The following is a 20,190-nucleotide window of genomic DNA, read 5'->3' as shown; positions in this document are numbered from 1 at the left end:
CTAAATTCTAATTTCTGGTTCACTTCTGAATGTCTCACATCTGGTCTCCCTGAAAAAAAGATCTGATGGTTTCATACATTTGCCATTCGATACAGGCCATCCCTAGGAGGCGGAGTTCTTACATCAGTTCACCTAATAGGCCACTGGCCAGCCTAGGGATTGGCTGTCCTTGAATAAGATACTATCCCAACTTAACCATCTACAGCCAGGATTGTGAGGTCACATGGTACAGAGCATGGCAACTCATGCTTAATAACCCCCTTAGAAGGGACTGTGGGCATGGCAGTTCTGCTGAGGGTTTCTGGAAGGGGGCAGTGTAATTGGCAAGCTTCTTGTTGGCCTGTCCAGGACATCAACCTTCACGGCCAACCCATGCCCCTCATTCTCCCTGGCCTCCTCTGCCTGTCCTGATCTGCAATGGGAGAAATCAAGGCTCTAGGAGCGATGTGGGAAGGGAACTTAGGTTCCAGTTCTGGCTCCAACACTCCTTAGTGGCAGAGCCTTGGGCAAGATTCTTCCCTTCTGAGAGCCTCAGGAGGGGGTTGGACAAAGTCTGTAATTCCCTTTGCAGGTCTGACATCTGGGCATCTCCCTTTAGATTACTGTATAAAGGATATGAGTCTTATCTGGGGAAGCCCTCAAAAACATCTCTTGGGGTAGGAAAGAGGGAGTCAGAGTCCTGGTTTTGAAGAGCCTCACTACACACAGGAGGTGCTTAGCCAAGATTTATTGAACTGGATGAATGAATCAATGCCAGGGGTTGGGGGAGGGACCACACAGCACACAGAGAATGTTCACCTAACTTGAGGGAGGAATTCCAGTTGCTGAGGAGGCTGGAAGGAGATTCTGATTCAGATGGATGAGGAAGGAAAATGGGATAGGGTAGGAATCTTGGCTATTAACGAGTATTCACTCTATCCTTTCAGTCACCCTCCACATCCAATAACCAGTCACCAAATCTGGTTCACCATCTTCCCTTAACAGCTCACACCATACCACCTCCAATCCATTCCCACTGCCCTTGCTGTTGAGTAGGCCTGGTATTTTCAACAGTTCCCTAACTAATCTCCCTGTCTCCATTCTCTCCCTTGCAAATGTACTCATTCGTGCATTCATTCATTCAAAACCTATTTACTGGGTGCCTATTTGGGGTCAGGCACTGTACTTCTTGCTGAGGATATACCCGTAGCAAGTAAAACCCAGGCTCACCCTTGTGGTGCTTACAGCTTATTCAGAGAGGCAAAACAAGCAAATATAAAACAGTGTGAGAACTGAACAACAGGGAAACTGCAGGCATGGGAACATACAGCATGAGCATCTAACCTAATCCAATTCCGCACTGCCCAGTCAGAAAGGAGTTTGCTAAACTCTCATCTGGAGTCTCCCCTGCTTAAAACTACCCCATGGCTCCCCTGCTGCCTTCCGCCCATAGCTCCCAAACCTGCTGTACCCTAGAGTCTTGTGCTAACTCTTATAAGCACTCAAGAGCCTGAGGCCTCCACCCCAGTTACAGAAAATTGACCTTTTAGAGGCTGGGGCCCAGGATGACCCAAGTGTTTCTGGTGCACAGCCAGTTTGGGAACCACACAGTACTACTACAAGGTAAATCTGAACTCTGAAACCAGGCTCTTCCAACTCTTTTCAAATCTGGTTGATTACCTCTCCAGCTTCATTTCCTGCTGCTTTTCCCCAGCCCAGGAAACTTTATGCTTCAGTATTTCTGAATTGCTCTGCTGTTTCTTATCTTTGGGTCTTTGGCATACTGTTTCCACTACCTGGAGATTCCTTCCACTTGCTCTTCAACTGGCTGATTCCTGCCAGTCCCTCAAGACTTAGCTCAGGTGTTACTTCCATGACTAGGATGCCTTCCGGGAACCTCAACCTAAGCTAGATGCTCCTCCTTTTTCCATGCTCCTGTCAGAGCACTGATCACACTGTTTTATGAATTGCCTCCCCGATTAGACAGTGAGTTCCTCAAAGGCAGGATAATGATTTGACTCATGTTTGTGTCCCTGGTGCACAGCACTGTGACTCAGAGTGAAGTAACCAACTAAAGGTAGACACTGTCATGGAGTATTCTTCAACTCCCCTGGACCAAGACCACCGGGTCCAAAGCATAAGGGAGGCAACCTAGTGTCCTCCAACTAGCCCTAGGGATTTTATTCACATCCAGCTTGCTCTTGGAAACACACCATGGTGTCTGCTCTCCTCTGGGCACAGCCTTCACTGAGCACATGTTGCCTTGTGATGACAGGAGGCAGTGTGGCACAGGGGGAAGCACTGGGCAAGCACAGAGAATATCCCAGTTGAGGTTGAGGTGCTGCCACTGAACCCCTGAGATCTCAGACAAGTCATTTCACTTCCTTGATCCTCAGGACCTAAGTCCTTTGTAGCACTTGTGTTCCTATGTGCCAGGGCCTTAGTCCAAGTGGCAGCTCATGTAATCCTTTCTACCCTGAGGTAGAGATTAGTTATCCAGATTATTATCCATACCTACTGAATTAGATTTACAGGGATGGGACCAGAACAAGGAGCTCCACATCCTTTGGACAGGGAACTGTTGCTTTTCATTATAAGCCCTTCTGTACTATTTTATTTTCTAACTGGTGTATATATTGCTTTGATTAAAAAAAAAAAAGAAAAAGGAAAAGGAAAAGCTTCACAAGTGATTCCGGTGCACAGCCAAGGTTGATAACCACCCTCACAGTAGAGAAAGCACAAGACTGAATTGGGTCTGGATTCAAACCTTCACTGTTATCTAGTAGCTGTGTTACTTAACCTTCCTGGGCCTCAGTCTCCTCATCTGTGAAGTGGGGAGAATAGCAACTGCTACCTGTAAAGGCCTGTGAGGATCTAGGTGCCAGCCAAATTGTTTCAGATATTATTTCATTTCATCTTCCTTACACCACTGCAAGGGAGGTGTATATTATCTCCTTTCCTATGTGAGGAAACTGAGGCTCAGGGAAGTGAAGTAACAGGCTTAAGTTTCTACAGCTAGGATTTGAACCAGGGTGACTCCCAAATTGTGCTCTTCCACGTATGCCAGCATTTCCCAAATTATGGCACACATACCAGTAGTGGTATGTGACTTCTTTGGTTGAACACAGACAAATTTATTTTGTTTTGATAGTTATGCCTTTTAATATGTATTAGAAAAATACATACTTAGCACATCAAACCCGTCATTTCACGGTTATCACTACTTAGGATAAAATCAAAGTAGATAACAATATTAGACCTAAGACAACCTCAAGAAAAATATTGAGTAAATAGTACAGGAGGGCAAAAACAAAAATATAAATAGCCTATGACTCTGCAATTCAACTTCTAGGAATCAACCCCAGGCAAATTTTCTCTCTCTGCCTCTCTCTCTCTGTCTCTCTCTCTCTCTCTCTCTCTCTCACACACACACACACACACACACACACAAATGTTCCTGTGTTTTATCCTATGACAGCAGAACAGAAAACAGTCTTACTGTCTATTACAAGAGAAATGGGTAAATAAAATGTGGTAGAGTCACACTATGGCAATCCACATAACAATTACAAAGGATGAACTGCATCTACATTTAGCAACATGCATAGATCTCAAAAACATTGCTAAGCAAAAAAGAAAATTGCAGAATGATTCAATATACCATCTGCATTAAACACAATATTTCCAATGAATTCATATGCAAAAGTGTTAAAACAAAGTCTAGATGGATGTACAACAGACATTAAGGCAATTAAGAGGGGGAGGGGGAATGGCAGTCAAATGAAGCTAGCTTTATTTCTAACAATCTAATTTCTTAAAAAGAAAATGGATTCGTGCATTCCTTGCGTAATCAGAACTGACTTAACTTTTAAAAAACAAAAACGTAGCATACAGATCAGGACAAAGTGATGGTCTGATGGTATATGTGAACAAGCAAAGACTGACCTCATGGCAGCAGACTCTGCTGCCTCTGCACGGTCCCTGCAACTAATATTAGTTCCTAAAAGGGACGTCATACACACTTGGCAGGGATGTGGCCCAGGCTACCTCTCCCCTATTTCCTCACAACCCAGGTTGGGGCCCAGGCACTCAGTTATCATACATGGTCGAAGCATTAGGCTTCCTTAGGCCCTCTGCTTACCAGGTAAACCCCACCAGTGCCCTGGAACTTTCCCAATAACCAGGGCACTCTGCATCTCCCAGATTTGGAGGCTCCTTCTGACCCTAACAGCTGGGATCAGAAGCACTCAGGGGTTGGGCATGAGAAGGCTTGGATTCTGAGGGGTTGGCACCTAGTGGGCTCCAAGCAGGGATAAGGCCTCCAGTGAGGAGTTTGACATCATTAAATCCTATGAGGTAGGTAAATACTGTTAGCCCCATTTTACAGATGAGGAAACTGAGGCACAGAAAGGTCCAATGACTTGCCCAACATCAAACTAGTAAGTGATAAAAAATGGGCCTAGAACTGTCCTCAGAGCCCAAGCTCTGCTCCTAGTACCCAAACAAATCCTACCAATTTGTCAAGGTCCAGCTCAAATGTGACCTCCAGGAAGCCTGGAGGTGATCGTCCTCTTCTTAAATTCAAAGCACCTATACAAGATTCTGCTAACTACGGGAACTCATGAACCCACTAGCATTTCCTTAGTAGGAGGGTAGAGATCATGTCTGATTCAGTTCCATATTCCTAGCATACAGCCTGACAAAACAGAGGGTGTTCAGTATGTGTCTGATGAACACACGAATGAATGAAAACATGAATGAGTGAATGAGGGCAGTTTCATGTAACTGCCTGAATCCTATGAAGTCCAGAATACTTTTGCCCAGCTCTGGGGTGCTGTCATACTAAGCTCTCTTGGAATCAAATTCAGCCTAGGCTCCTTCTAAAATGGGTCTCCAATATCTTTATTATTTTGCAAACACACCCACATGCACACATGCAGGCACATATACACACACATACATACCCACACACAAGCAAAATGCAGGGGGGCCCAAGGGACCCATGATCATGGTTGATGGGAGAAGGTCCAGGATGAGGGAAGGGAGGGATGGACAGATGACCCTGTTCAGCTCAGTTCAGCTCAGCTCAGCACCTCCTTCCAGAGGCCAGGATGCTCCCTGAAGCTCAGGAATTTTTGCTCCAGAACTAACATCACCTCTGTTCCTCTTCGTGCTTGATAGCAGTGCCTAAATCCCATGATTATACCAAACAGGGACAGGAGGTAGGGGAAGGTTGGGAGCCAAATATCCAGAGATTGGGAGAGGGAAGGCTTAGGGATCCAGACAGGGCAGGAGGGCAGAACTACTGCTACTGCTCATTGGGGTTGGGGTTGGCATCTGGGTACTTGGTGAGGTCGAAGGTCAGGACTTTGCTGATCACACAGTCCCCTTGCTGAAGGAGGAGGGAGAAAAAGAAAAATAAAATTGTAAGGAGAGAATTAAGAGGGGTCTAGCGCCCCAGGACTGGGGGCCTCAAACCCTCCTCCCTACATAACCTGCCCAAAGCCCAGGCAATGTTCTCTGGGTGTAAGAGGATGTGCTCGGTCCCATGTGCCTTCTCTCCCTACCTACCTCTGCACTCTCCTCCTTTGCTCTGCTGTCTGGATGCCTCTGCCTGGCCTTTCCACCTGTCCCCAAATGCAATGGCCCTGCCCAGCTGGGCTGGCTAAGCCTCCAGGGCAGAGCTCCAACAAGCCCAGATGGCTGTTCAGGACCTGAGTCCCTATGCTCCCCCACCCCCATGCCCGTCCAGTGCAGCCTTCCCTTCCTGCCCTGGGGACTCAGGCAGGGAGTAGGGCTGGCTCCTGAGCCAGGCCCGCCCTACCTCAGGGTAGACGCCAATGAGGCTCTCTGCCTTGGTGTAGAACTCCTCCTTGAGAGAAATGACGATGGCCTGGAAGTTGCAAGTCGACTGCTCCTTGATGTAATTTGCCACCTGTGGGAGGGGCCGCCGAGCACTTAGCAGGGCTGAAGCCCTAACACTCCCCATCTTTTCCAGTCAGAACCAGAGGCAGATGGGGTGGGGTAGGGGGTGGAGGGGAAGGGGGAAGAGAGGCTGAGAGGAGGCCAGTGACTAGCACAGTGAGGAAGAATCTGGGCCCAGCCTCCCGGGCACAGAGAGCAGGCAACAGGAACGGCTAGGGCGCACTCAGGAACTGTTCCCTGAAACCCAGCCCCGACCTGGGGCCTCCCTCCCGGGCCCCACTTTTCTTGCACCCACCTTGCCAATGTTGGTGTTATCCAGGGCAGCATCGATCTCATCCAGGACGAAGAAGGGGGCTGGCTTGTAGCTGGGAGGGAACCGGTAGGTGAGCTGACACAGACGGGGGCAGGGGCGGGGCAGGACAGCCCCAGGGCCCACCACACAGGCCAGCCTCCCCTTCCACTTCTTCAGAGATTAAAAAACCTAAGTCTAAATGATGCCTGAGCCCCTAAAAGCCAACATACCAACTGAGCCCTCCTCTGCATCCAGCCCTGTGCTCCAGAATCCTGCAGAACCAGGAGAAGACATGGTCCTCTCTGGAGTTTCCAGGATGGTTGGGGAGACAAAGCTGCCCTAGGCTCTGGCCATACTGACCAAGCTACTTGGAGGTCTACCCCAACCACCCACACCATGCTGTCACATCTCCCTGCCTCTGCACATGCTGTACCCTCTACCTTGGAACACCTACTGGTCTCCCTGGCTAACTTCTACTTATCCTTTGCGTTTCCTGCTCAAGTGTCACCTGCCCTTGAAAGCCTTTCCTGGCCACCCACACCCTCCCAGATTGGGTTGGTGGCCCTCCTCTGTGCATCCACAGCCCACATGCTCACCCATTTACAACACTTAGCTCACTGTCTGTTTACACAGCTGGCTTCCACTAGACCATGAGCTCCTGGAGGACAGAAGCCATGTCTGACTCATCTGTGTACTTAATCCCCCAACAGGGTCTGGTACATAGCAGCCCTCGAGAAATGTTCATTGAATGACACTGTACAATCAAGCGCTAAGTTTTTGGGGGGTCAGATTCAAGTACTATTGGCATTCAGAAGGGGGAGGTCAGGGTATGCCACAGTGGTCGAAGCAGGCTTCCTAGAGAAACAGGAGGAGGAAAATGAGATGTGAAGGGATGGTAGGTGACGGTCAAGCTAGATTTGCATGAAAAGGGCTTATTAGCCAGCAACTATGTGAGCAAAAGCTTGGCAGTGGGACTGAATACATGCAGGGGAGGGCATGCTGAGTGGATGAGGGTGGATTGGGGAGACAGTTCCAGGAAACCAAGGCCAGATATGCTGTAATAGGTAGGGAAACAGGGGTGCAATCCAGAGTCCATCACATCTTCACCTCCACAGATCTCTGCATATCCTTGGACCTCAGAGCCTTCAGTGGCCTCAGTTCAGTCTCTCCACCAACTGCCCTGGGGGGCACGGCCTTACCTGTGTATGGCAAAGAGCAGGGCCAGAGCTGCCACTGTTTTCTCGCCCCCTGACAAGTTGTCCATAGGCCGGAAGCGTTTGCCAGGAGCCACACAGTTGTAGTTGATGCCATCCAAGTAGGGCTCCTCAGGGTTCTCAGGGCCCAAGAATGCCTAGGGGGAAAGCAGCTGGGTCAGGGTCTGGGTCTGGGTCTAGATGGGGATGAGGACAGGAAGCCTGGGGGGAAGGGCAAATGAAAATAGTAGGGGCTAGCTGGGTAAGGGGCTCCAGCCTACCTGGGCACTGCTGTTACGGGACAGGGCCTTGTAGATCTCATCAATGTTGGTGGCCACAGATTCAAAACAAGCATTGAAGCGGTCAAAGCGCTCCTTCTTGATCTGTTCAAATGCTTGCTTGGCCTTCTTGGCTCGTTTTCGGGCTGCCTCAAACTCTGCCACAAGGGAAAGACAGGTGATCCCTCAGTGGCCGGGCTCTGCCAAGGCTGAAGACCATGCCCTGGCAAACATGGCCTGCAAGTGACAATCCACGGAGCAGGGACATCCCAGAGGGAGAGGAATGCCTGGGGAAGATCCCAGGAAGACGGTTCCACCTTTGCACTAGGTGGCTGGCCCACCTGCGTCCAGTGGGCTCCACCAGCAACCAGTTGTATGGCCTCAGACAGGTCATTCATCTCTCTAAACCTCAGCAGTTTTCTACCCTATAAAGTAGGTGTAATAATCCCCACTGTTCAGGACTCTTAAGAGTTTCAAGTAAGAGGGCATGTAAAAATGGGAGCCCCTGTCTTATCTCCAGCCTCCTGCCTGCATTTTAGGCCCAAGTAAAAGAGGGACCCCTCACCGTCTGAGGTCTCCTGGAACTTGTCTCGGACACTTTCCAGCTTCTCCATGGCCTTCATGTTCGGAGCAGCAATACGCTGGAGCACACTCTGCTGCTCATTCAGCTTCTGCTGCAGTGTGTTCATCTCCTGCTTGATCTCCTCCTCGGCCTGGGCATCCTGCAAACCCCAGGCCCAGCAACATCAAGAAGGGCCAGGCCCCTGAGCCCAGGTCCCTACAGAGATGCTTGTCCAAGTGGGGGCCTGGGCACATGTTCTCAGGCAGAAGGCAGGTTCTTCTTCCCTAACAGATCTTGCACACGGTAATCATTCCCACCATCCCTGGAAATGACAGGCTGATGTCGCTTTTCTCATCTCTAGCCCTTCCCCCAGGTCCTGTTAACCTCTCCATCTCTCAGGAGGAGCAGCTGGTGGTGCCCCTCTCTGGCTCTCAGCCCAGGCCATGAGCCAGCACCATCCCAGGGTGACCTAGAGGCTCCCACACAGGCTGGTCTGGACTCCACTTACAGCTCTACAATGAATAAAGCAACTCACGTTTTCTGCTCAGATCACTACACCTTAGCTAATTCCACTTGAACTTGGTTTTAGGTCTTACAGATACTGCAATGCATGTCTGGGCTTGTACCTTTCTGCCACTTTTAGTCAATAAATATTTACTGAATGCCGTCCGATGCCAGGCACTGGCCCCTCATATCCTGTGAGCCGTGGCTCCTGTGCTCACACAGCTCATGGACTAACAGAAGAATGCATATAAATAATCAGAACAACATATGGTGAATACTGAAGCAATGATAAACAGACGGTAATGGGTCAGCACACAAGAGGGCACCTAACTCAGACTCGGGGGCTAGAGAAGGCTTCCAGGAATATGTTTAAGCTCAGGCTTACAGGATCAATGGTGAGGACACTTTGAAGAATACTCTTTCCATGCAGACAGGAGTTATCACATGCAAAACCAGGGTTTTCTCATGGTTCATTCAAGGAAATCAAAGCAACTCAAAACAGTAATCAACTTTAATAAACTTCAAAAGCCAAACAAATAAACAAAGAACAATTCAATATGGCAATAGTAGCAGTTGTGTGTGCATGCACTCGTGTGTGTGCGCTAGGCAAAGAGACAAGGCTGGAGGCACATGAAGAAACCCGATGACAAAGGGCTTTTTAGGCGTTGTGAGAAGTTTGGACTTTACCTCAAGGGAGGTGATGTACCAATGAATGACTTCAAGTACAGGAAGGACTGAAAATATATATATATATATATTAGAAAAGCCCTCCCAAAGATCGCTATATACTGCTACAGAGTGGTCTCCTGGATATACTATAAGTGAAATATGACAGGAAAGCAATAGAATGCTATCTTTTATCTAAGAGAGGGAATATGAATATATTTACATACAAATAAATTTGTATTTTAAAAATCCAACAACCAAAAATAGATAATCCAAAAATCGAAAATGGTCACACACAGAGGAAGGGAGGTGAAGGGTACAAGAAAGGAAGCTAAACTTCTCTTCATGAACCTTGTATTATACTTTTGGTTTTAGAACCAAATGAAGAATTTACTTAATTATAAAACAAAATCAAATCAAAATGTGAAAACCACTGGGTAAAAAAAAATATTGTGGAACAAGATATTCACAAGATGCCAAAGAATGACCCTAAAGATTACTTATTACTTACAAAGGTAAAAGTGTACGTTTAGCATTGAGAAATCTGGCAATTGATACCTTAACTGAGGATCAAACTTAGCATCATGAATAGTGGGACACCCTAACATTATGTGCCTCCTGGCATGATGCAAATATAAAGTACACAGTGAAATGTTCTTGCCAAAAAATTACTTAACCCAAATCCATCAAGCCTCCAAACTACATCAAGCTTCCAATTTATAGGAAATACAAGGTTAGGAGGAACAAACTAGGCAATAATGAAAGGAAATTAACATCTATAATGTACCCATAACACCCACTCTTCAAGACAACACATAGTCTGTTCAAGAGATCAATGTCATGAAAAAAGGTGAGGAGACTGTCCCACATTAAAAGAAACTAAAGAGAACAACCCAAAGCAGTACATGAATTTGATTGGATCATAGCTTTAAGAACAACAAAAAAACCCAACTACTATAAAGGATACTTTGTAACAACTAGGGAAATTTGAAATAAGGCTGGGATACTAGATAGAAAATTATTATTATTTTTCTTAGGTGTAAAATCAAACTGTGGTTATGGAGGAGAATCCCTTAGTCCTAACATGCTGAAGAGAGTTAAAGTCTGCAACTTCTTTCAAATGGTTCAGAAAAAACAAAAAAGTGTGCAGTGCGGACGGAGGGAGGGAATCAAGAGAGATAAGAGAGAAAGCAAACTGGGAAAATGCTTATTGATCAATCTAAGGTGAAAGGTATATGGGTACTATTCTCTCAATTATTCTGTAGGTTTGAAAATTTTCAAAATTAAACTTGGAAAAAGTAAAGCAGAATGCTAAAAAGGGAAATCCTTTAAAAATTGAAAACGAAACTAAAGAAATCTGACTACATATTAACCTGGTTAAACACTCAAAAGAATTCTTTCAAATCACTTCAAAACATAGGTCCATGTCCAATGAGCCATTAGCTTAATGACAAAAAGAACCTCAAGGAAATCTTAAACAGTATTCAATAATCAAATTGCTACTAATATTTTATTGTGATTTTCTATATACAGGATACCGTAAATATATTATTTGCTAGAAACCAAGATTTTTGGCAAGAATAATTGGGAGACTCAAACAAAATCAATGATGTTAAACTGTGACAATTACAATTTCAGTTGGAAGTATCAATATGAACTCATGATACATTTTTCCTTCAGAATAAAAAATGCATTTTGTAGCCCAGTCTACTGGAAAGTTCTGGAAGCACTGAGCAACCCAGTAGTCATGAACACTCCAGTGTCCAGATGGTAGTCACTAAATGATAGCATTTCCCACTAAAAAAAGTCAGAGCTTCTCAGAGAAATGGCTAATTCCAGATCTGGGGTGGGAAATGTAAAGGATGAGCCTGGACATACCAGGAAGCAGGGAAGATATCAAAGACTACAAGAGCCATGTCAAAATGATTCAGAAGCCAACTTGAATGAGCTCCCACTGGCCAAAGACGCAACAACTTGATCCAACAAGAAGGATAATAATCACAACAGAGTGCAACACATCGAATGTGTTTAAATCCACAAGTTCACAATGACACGAAAACAACTCAGTGGATAAATCTTGAGAATGCCAAAGAACCAACTCATTATTTTATAAACTGGTAAATAAAAGGAATGAATCAAGCATACATATCCTGCTTTTCCTATACAAACTACTTCAGGGTAACCAAATAATTGATGAGAGGAAATCTCTCTTTACAGTATTCCAGCTAATAAAGACATAATAGAATAAGATGACCATTTTGCAACCCCTGACAAATTATTGGATCTAGGCAATAATTACCATGGCTGCAAACCATAGAAAAAGAGCCACAACCAGACATTATGAACCTCCTGATGGAAGTAATGATGTCACTTATGAAGCAGTCTCTAGCAAAACAAACTCCAAAATGAGACGAGACATTTTCAACCCATCACTATTATCAACCACCTATCTCTCTCATATTCGACTCAACTCAAGCAAGAAAACTGAGTGTGTATGTTATTAACAATCAGGGAAGGCAGGGGGAGGTATAGCTCAGTGGTAGTGTGTGCTTAGCATGCACGAGGTCCTGGGTTCAATCCCCAGTACCTCCATTAGAAAAAAAAATCAAGGAAATGTGAATACTAATCATAATATCAATAGTAAGGAATTGTATAATAATATATAACTCCAATGTTATTTTTTGGGTATGACAATGGCTCTAAATATTTTAAAGAATTGTATCTCTTATAGAGATACATTCTGAAATATTTATAAATGAAATGATGTGATATCCAGAATTTATTTTTAAACAACCTGGGGGTGGGAAGGGGAGGATGGAGTATGTGGGCGTGCACATGAAACAAGTTTGGCCATGAGCTGATAACTGCTGAAACTGGTGATGGCCACATGAGACAACACTGTACTATTTTACTTTTGCATATGAAATTTTCCATAATAAAAATCTAAAAATAAGAACAAGAAAAAAAATCAACTTGAAGTGGCTCCACTGGCCAAGGATGGGACAATTTGAACATCAAAAAATAATCCAAATAGAGAAACATACCAAAATACATTTAAACAAGTGTTTATAATAAAGCTTATAATAAACACAAATTAAAAACCTTACTGGTCACCTTTAAGGGTTACAAGGGCAATTAACTCATTCTGAGAGCTGGTAAATAAAGGAAAAGAATTGTGTTTAATTCTGTTACTAACTGTATTTCAAAGAAACTAAACAGTTGATGTGAGAAAGTCCTTTTTAGGAATCCAGTTAATAAATGTAGGGAGAATGAACGAATCAGAAAATTACCATTTTGCGATCCTTAATGGATCTAGGCAATGATCGTTAACAGTTGCTAAAACCAGCTGTGGAAAGGCTGATAGGGAACTTTATAAAACTGATGGGGCTAACAACACGTGAACCTAGTGACCATGACCGTTTTTCCTTTTTTAACTTTATATTATGTAAATTTTCAAACATACACAAAAACGAAGAGAATCATATTAATGAATCCCCACGTATCTATTAACAGCTTCAATAACTATCAACACATGGCCAGTACTCTGCCATCTATATCCAATTCCTTTCTATATTCAATGATTTTACAGCAAATTTCAGATATTTTTTACTTCATCCACAAATACTTCAGTATGTATCTCTAAAAAAGGGTTTCTAAATCTTGGCTCTAATGACATTTTGGGCCAGATGACTCGTTGCTCTGGGGGCTGTCCTTTGTGTACCGTAGGATGTTTAGCAGCACCCCTGCTGTCTACCCACTAGACACTGGTAGTAACCTCTGCCTCAGTTGTGACAAGTGAGTGTGACAAGAGTTATCTCCAGAAATTACCAAATGTCCCCTAGGGAGGCAAAATCCACCCCACCCATAGAGAACCACTGCTATTAAAGATAAGGATGCTTTAAAAATAAAACCACGATACCACTATTTCACCTTAAAATATTAACAATTCCTGAACATCATAAACTATCTGGTCAGTGTTTAAATCGTGCTGATTGTGTTATAAAAATTTTTTTTACAGGTTTTTCAAAGCAGGTTCCAAAGAAGGTACACTTACTGCAATTGGCTGATATGTCTCTTAAATATCATTTAATCTATAAGTTCCCCTTCCTCTCTTTTCTTTGCAATGGATTCAAGGGAGGGGCACATATTCTAATTGATTGATTTGTCTCTTACAGTCTATAAAAGTTCTCCCTCTCTGTTTATTTCTTTCTTCACATTTATTTCTGGAAGAGAACAGGTCTTTCGTCCTTTTGAGTTTCCCATATGCTGGATTTAGCTAACTGCATCCCTGTGCTTTTATTTAACATGTTCCTCTGGCACCAGCGTTTCATATAATGGTGGCTATAAAAGCCTAATCAGATCCTTGTTGGAGTTTTTGGCAAGAATGTTTCATAAGTAATGTTGAACATTCATCAATCTTATCATTACGAAGATAGAAAGAACTGACAGTGTCTACCGATGTGATGCAAAAGAAAATTCACAAGTACATAGCTCCACCTATGATATATTCTTGCCAAAAATAAAAAAATGAACCCGAATCCAATCAAATCCTAGATCTAACTACCAGTTTAAGGGAAACACAGGGATGGAAGAACATGTTAAATAACATCATGGGACACAATCAGCCAAATTCAGAATATAGAAAATTGTACAGGACCAATGACCCAGTTTCCTCCATAAATAGGAAGAAAAAATAAAACGGGATAAGAAAATGTTATAGACCAGAAAAGACCAATTTTAACACACGGACCTCACTTGAATCCTGATTTAAACACAAAAACAGTATTTAAAAAATATATATACTGAGGTTTATTCTTATTAATGGAATAATATGTGGAATTTGATTTAAAATGTGACAATCAGAAGAGGGAAGGGTATAGAAAAGAGTTTTAGCTATATGTTATCAATTGCTGAAGCTGGAAGATGGGTACCTGGGGTTCATTATATCATTCTCTGTTTGGAAGTTTACATAATAAAAAGGTTTTTGTTTTGTTTGTTTTTTAATCAAGTCCCCTTAGCTACAATGATGGATTGGAAAGCATCAGAAACTATTTAGGAGGCTCCTGCAGTAGTCCATGTGACAGGTGAAGTAGCCTGCACTAGAGAGACAGTGGAAAGAGAAAAAAGTAGAATTCAACAGATGTTTAGGAGGTAGAATGGACAGGGCTTGGTAATTCACTGAATATGCAAAGTGAGAGCGGGAGTCAAGGACAAGGCTCAGATTTTTGGCTTGGACATGCGGCTGCAGCTGGCAGTGAGGAGAACAGGCAGATCTGGGGAGCAAGGCTGGGGTCTGAGGTACCTGTGGTACCGGGCATAGAGATGGCAGCTGAAGCCAGGGGAGTGGAGGACATACCCAAGATGAGCGAATGCCAAGTGAGAAAGAAAGCGCCTGGGACAGAGCCCTGAGGAACACCTGAGGTCTATCTGTTCACAGCAAAGGAGCCCTTCTCCATGCATCCCGGCTGAGACATGCACACTTGTGGAAGGGGAAGACTGGCAGCAGACAGGGATGCAGGCAACTGGGGCTGGGGGTGGAAGATGGGCCTTTGTGTGTCTGTGCGTACGAGGGGAGACCCTAAGTCACAACTCCATCCTCCCTCCCTCACCAGTTTGCCCTTCTTTCCAGCCATGGTCTGTCTCCACAGGGCCCCCAGATGGGCTGACTGACCCTCTCTCTGGACAGCTGGGAAGATGTCCCCACCCCACAAGGCGATCCTCACCTTTAGATCCTCACACAGGTCACCGTAGTCAATCTCAATGAGGGCCTCTCGTGCGTAGATATTGGAAGTTCTCTGGGAGCCACTCACCGAATCCTCCCCCTGGGAGCTACCCTGCAACGGCAAGAGGGAGAGTTAAATGGAGCAGACCAGCCAGGAAAGTGCTCCTCTAGAGGGGGCTAGGGGCTCCTTTGCAGCCTTCAGTGTCTTTGAGAAGCATCCTGTGAGAAAGCACTTGTGGCAGAAGGACGGCAGCTTTGAAGGTAGAAAGACCCAAGTTCAAAATTGGGCTCTACCACTGACTAACGGTGTGACGCTGGGCAAGCCATGCTGTTGGATCCCGACACTTGAATCCTCATTTAAACACACAAACCCTCATCTGTAACATGGGACAATGCCTGCCTGACAGGGCTGTGCTTGGGATTAGGAGTAATTGTATCATGTGCTACCACGATGCCTGGCACACTGCTGGTGTTTAGAAAGATTTTGCTGAATTAAACAGAAATGCTATTTGGGAAGAAAGGAGGGAGAAAGACATGTGGGACTGAGATATATGTTCAGGTCAAAGACAAGATACATGCAAACCTCCTCTCAGTTAACATTCCCACCCCCTTGCTACCAAGCTTCACTTCTAGTGGATAAAATACCTTGGCTCTTCTATTGGCTAGTGTCCCTCCCTTTCCCATAACTAAGCTTCGTCACCTCTGCATTGCCGATGTCCCTTACCCAACTCTCTCCTGGCCAACCTCCCTCACTGCAGCTAAGTTATCATCCTTCAGGTCCCCCAGCTTCCGCCTTCCTTTGCTCTTGGTGAATGTCCCTCAATCCCCACTCCTACCAATATCTATCACCTGCTGGAGCTAACTTAGCTCAAGTCCCTAAGGTTAATGAATGATTTCATCTTCTCCGGGCTTACCTCCTCCACCACCTGACATACAGCCCTGCCCCCAATTTAACTTCCCTCTCATATCAAGGCTGTTACCCTTCACCTCGCCTACCCTCAGCCTCACCCTGCCTCATCTCCCCTGCATCCCTCCTTATGTTCCTCACCACCCTCACCCACCATCCTTCTCTCTCATCTGCCCTCTCTGGCCACCTTCATTCCCCATCCCTGGTTATGCTGTTCACAGCCCACACCCACCACCAACCGTAATACTTACCTCTTCCTGACTAATATCGTCCATGGTGCCCTTAGATAATGGCAACTTGATGTCCTGCATCTTGCAGGCCTGCAGCAAGTTATGGCGGTCACTGCGCTTCTGTTCAAGCTTGGTCTCAATTGCTGTCACCTCCTTTTGTAAATGGGTCATTTCCCTAAGAAGATCCAGGGAGACAGGTGAGACCCAAATCCAGTAGGCTAACCGTACTACGTAGCTCCCCCAAGCCCAGGCCTGAACCCACTCACTTGTTGGCGCCCCCCAGTTTCTTACGAATCTCCTCCATCTCGTGGTTCTTGTCATTCACCTCAGACTTCTTGGCCAGGTGCTGATTCTTCAGGTCTTGTAGCTGGGCCATGGTCTCATCTATGATCTTCATGTGTCTTTGCTCCTCCTGGTCCAAGCAGGGGTAACAAGACAAGAGGTGAAGGCTTTCCCCATCTCAGCTGCAGATCTTCTCTCCGTGCCCCTACCCTTTCCACCAGGCAGTCTGTTGGAACCTATCTTTAATGAGCTCTGCTTGCATAAACCCCTATCACCCCTTCAGGCTTCCTTTACCCTTTTCCAAATTATTTGATTGACCTTCCCCACGTATCCCATTATACAAGTTGCCTGTTGTAGAAAAGTTCAAAGTATAGAAAAAGTATAAAGTAGGAGAAAAAAAATCACTTGTGGGCGAGAGGGTGTAGCTCAGTGGTAGAGTGAGTGTGTGCTTAGCATGTAGGAGGTCCTGGGTTCAATCCCCAGTACTCAATTAAAATAAATAAATAAATCTAATTACCTCCCTCCTCACCCCAAATCACTTGTAATCTCACCAGCCAGAGATAACCAGTTAACATTTAGCCTATTTCCTCCCAGCATTACTTATAGACAGCTCTACATAGTTGAAATTAGTCTGTAATTAAGTCTTGGGGGGGAGGGTATAGCTCAAGTGGTGAAGCACATGCTCAGCATGCACAAGTTCCTGGGTTCACTCCCCAGCACTTCCTCTAAAAATAAACAAACCTAATTATTTCCCCCGCCCCATCAAAATAAAATAACTAAATGGTGCAATAATAAATAAATTTTTTAAAAGTCTATATTCTGACAAAATGTTATTTGAGCATCTTTTCCACATCAAGACTACCATCATGAGCAATAACAACATCAATGTTTTTTAAAAACCCATACAAACAATACTGTGTATTTTCTGTGAGTACACATATATGAATGTAAAAGTATTTAAGTAAATACTTACAAAGTCTGGAAGAATACACCCTACATAGGATTAGACTCAGAAAGAGCAAGAGGACTGGGATTGAGAGCGGTCAGTCAAATCTTACTTATTATGTTCTGATTTTTTAAAAAGGGAATGCTTTTGTATTCTTTTTGACCTTAAAGTCACATAACGGGATGTATCTGCAACTTATTCTCAAACGGCTCATAAAAAATAATATGCATAGAGAGAGCGCAAAAGCAAATGTGGCAGCATGTTAATGACTGATGAATCTTGGTGACAGGTAGATGGGAATTCTTAGTACTATTTTTGCAACTTTCTGCTTGAGTTTAAAATGATTTCAAAATAAAAAGTCAAAGAAATATATGATTCTGGGATCATCTAGATGTCTACCTACTCCTGCCTCAGGAGCTTACTGTCCAATCTTCATCTGAGTTTAAGATTGCAGTGACACCAAATAGGACTGCTTTAATCATTAGGGTTTAATGGAGATAAAAAAAAACCCCATACAACCAACAACAAACATAGGCAGACACAAAAGTCAAATGATATATTCAAACCAAGTGATGACCAAATGGCCTCAGGAGGGGATTTAAATTTAAAGAGAAAGGGTGTGGGAAAAGTGAGTCAGTTGTCAGACAATAACCGGTAGCACAGGCATGCTTGACTCAAAAGAAACTGAGCCATGGCAGTCAGCAGCACAGGCGCACTATGAAAAGGAACTCAGTTTCAGCAAAACACCATCATCTGTTGCATTGAGTTAATGTGGTTAATTATAAAATTCAATTTGGAAGTTTGTCCTGGCTTTTTGGTTAAGTGTTGTATGTTTGTACATATTTAACATTAAGGATATTTTTAAGCCAACACTGTAGATCTTAGATCTTTAAAGGGAGTCTGTATATTACTAAAATTTGAAACCACTAAACTATACAAATACTTAAATGAATGCAGCATAATTTGCTAAATTCCTAATTCCCAAGGGACCCTGGGTAGTTTCCAACATAAAACTACAAATCCCTGTCATAAACATCAACCTGTGAGCACAAAGCTGTGCCAACATTTTGGATTTCCTCAGGTATTACTGAGTTGGAGGGGATAAATGCATTCTGAAGACTCTCAATGGATGGTGGTGCCATGTGGCATAAAAATGCTGGTCTTGTGCGCCATGGCCAGTATCCTTTAAAAAAAAATCTTGGATAATGTGATAGGAAACAAATTATTACAAGTGACTGTTGCTTTAATTTGCATTCCTTTGATTTCTAATAAGGCTAAATTATGTATATGTGTTTACACGCTATTTGAATCTCTTTTTGAACTGTTTGTGCCACTTACTCATTTTTTCTCCCTCATTTAGGTCTTGGTGTTTTTCTTATTTAGATGAAAGCTTTATAAATTATGGATATTATCTCTTCCAATTTACCCCCCTAGTTTTTAGTTTTTCATACTCTCCCTCCTTACCTTCTTGAGCTTTTCTATCTCATTTTCATCTTTTTTCACTGTCTGCTCCCACATGTGTACTTTATCCTGGTCTTCCTTCAGTTGGTTCTTTTCAAAATCCAGCTGGATGCCCAAGCGAGTCTTCTGATTCTCAAATTCCAAACTGAGGGGACAAAGAAGAACTACCTAGGCCTAGGGTGCAGGGACTCAGTTACTATTGAATTTCAATTACCAATCAGTTCATCTACACAGATCCACATAAAACTGTTCCCTGAAGTTAGAGAACTAAGTTCCTTGGCTTAGCCTTCTGGATATGGTACAAGGTAGAGGAGACTGGGCCAAACTCCAATAATCCCCCTTTAAACACTGGAGCCCCGCTCTCCAAGACCCTAGAAAAAGGAACAAAAAGGTCCACCCGAACCCACCAGCTATGATAATTCCTATTTATTAAGCTCCTGTGTAATTTACATACATTACCTCTAATCCTCTAATCAACCGCTCCACAGGTAGGCATTATTATCCTAATTTTACAAATGAAGAAACTTGGACCAAGAGGTGAAAGACCTTGCCCAAGGCCAGTTAGTAAATGTGAGACTGGATCCTAGGCCTAAACACCAAAACCGGGGTTTCTTCTCCTATGGCACCCTTGCAATGTAAAGTGGGATAAGAGGATTGGTATCCCAACTGTGCCATTTACTAGTAGAATAATCTCAGACAAGACAGTTATACTCTCCATGCCTATTTCCTCATCTGTAAAATGGAAATAATAATAGTACTTATCTCACAGTTATTGGGAGTTAAAATGTATAAAGACCTTAGAACCATGCCTGGTATACAGCAAGTACTCAACAAATTTTAGTTATCATCTTCATCTCCAGGTACACTGGCTGTATTCAGTTCATATTTGCCCATGGGCTTTGACTCTTTCCAACTACCTCCAAACCCCCGCAAACACCTCTGCCCCAAGATTCCAGAACCTCTAGGGGACCAGACGTTGGGTAGTAAAAAAAAAATATCGAGAAAATAATAGATTCATGCTAGTTCCCTCCTCTCATCTCTTTAGAAACTCAAAGAGTATGTAACCAGCATACACAGATACTAGCAGGACAGGCAGGCTAACTTCCAACTATCCCTCCACCCCTCAATATGGTGTGACAGATGCTGCCAGATGTCATGCTAGCAGCTTAAACCTATTAGTCACTAAAATCCGAATGGAATGTAATTAACTCTATAATTTTGAGCTATGCAATTTTAAGTTCAA

At 44.0% G+C, this 20,190-nt stretch overlaps 1 protein-coding gene across 2 annotated transcripts in view; it reads right to left on the bottom strand.

Moving 5' to 3' along the window:
- Positions 1–712: 712 nt before the first annotated feature.
- The window catches only part of SMC1A (structural maintenance of chromosomes 1A), a 33,294-nt gene continuing 13,816 nt past the window's right edge, over positions 713–20,190 (bottom strand). For both annotated transcript variants that reach the window (XM_010970692.3, XM_074359507.1), the window contains exons 16-25: positions 18,951–19,092; positions 16,525–16,670; positions 16,280–16,433; positions 15,123–15,233; positions 8,233–8,389; positions 7,671–7,825; positions 7,396–7,547; positions 6,200–6,269; positions 5,804–5,914; positions 713–5,371 (exon numbers count right to left, since the gene is read on the bottom strand). In XM_010970692.3, the coding sequence (XP_010968994.1) occupies positions 5,288–5,371; positions 5,804–5,914; positions 6,200–6,269; positions 7,396–7,547; positions 7,671–7,825; positions 8,233–8,389; positions 15,123–15,233; positions 16,280–16,433; positions 16,525–16,670; positions 18,951–19,092 (1,282 nt within the window). In that variant the 3' untranslated portion in view covers positions 713–5,287. The remainder of the gene's footprint in view (positions 5,372–5,803; positions 5,915–6,199; positions 6,270–7,395; positions 7,548–7,670; positions 7,826–8,232; positions 8,390–15,122; positions 15,234–16,279; positions 16,434–16,524; positions 16,671–18,950; positions 19,093–20,190) is intronic.

The sequence above is a fragment of the Camelus bactrianus genome, chromosome X (assembly GCF_048773025.1).
Source record: "Camelus bactrianus isolate YW-2024 breed Bactrian camel chromosome X, ASM4877302v1, whole genome shotgun sequence".
In the NCBI taxonomy this organism is placed as follows: domain Eukaryota; kingdom Metazoa; phylum Chordata; class Mammalia; order Artiodactyla; family Camelidae; genus Camelus; species Camelus bactrianus.
Note: the sequence above shows the minus strand (reverse complement) of the source record. Positions and strands in the feature narration are given on the sequence as shown.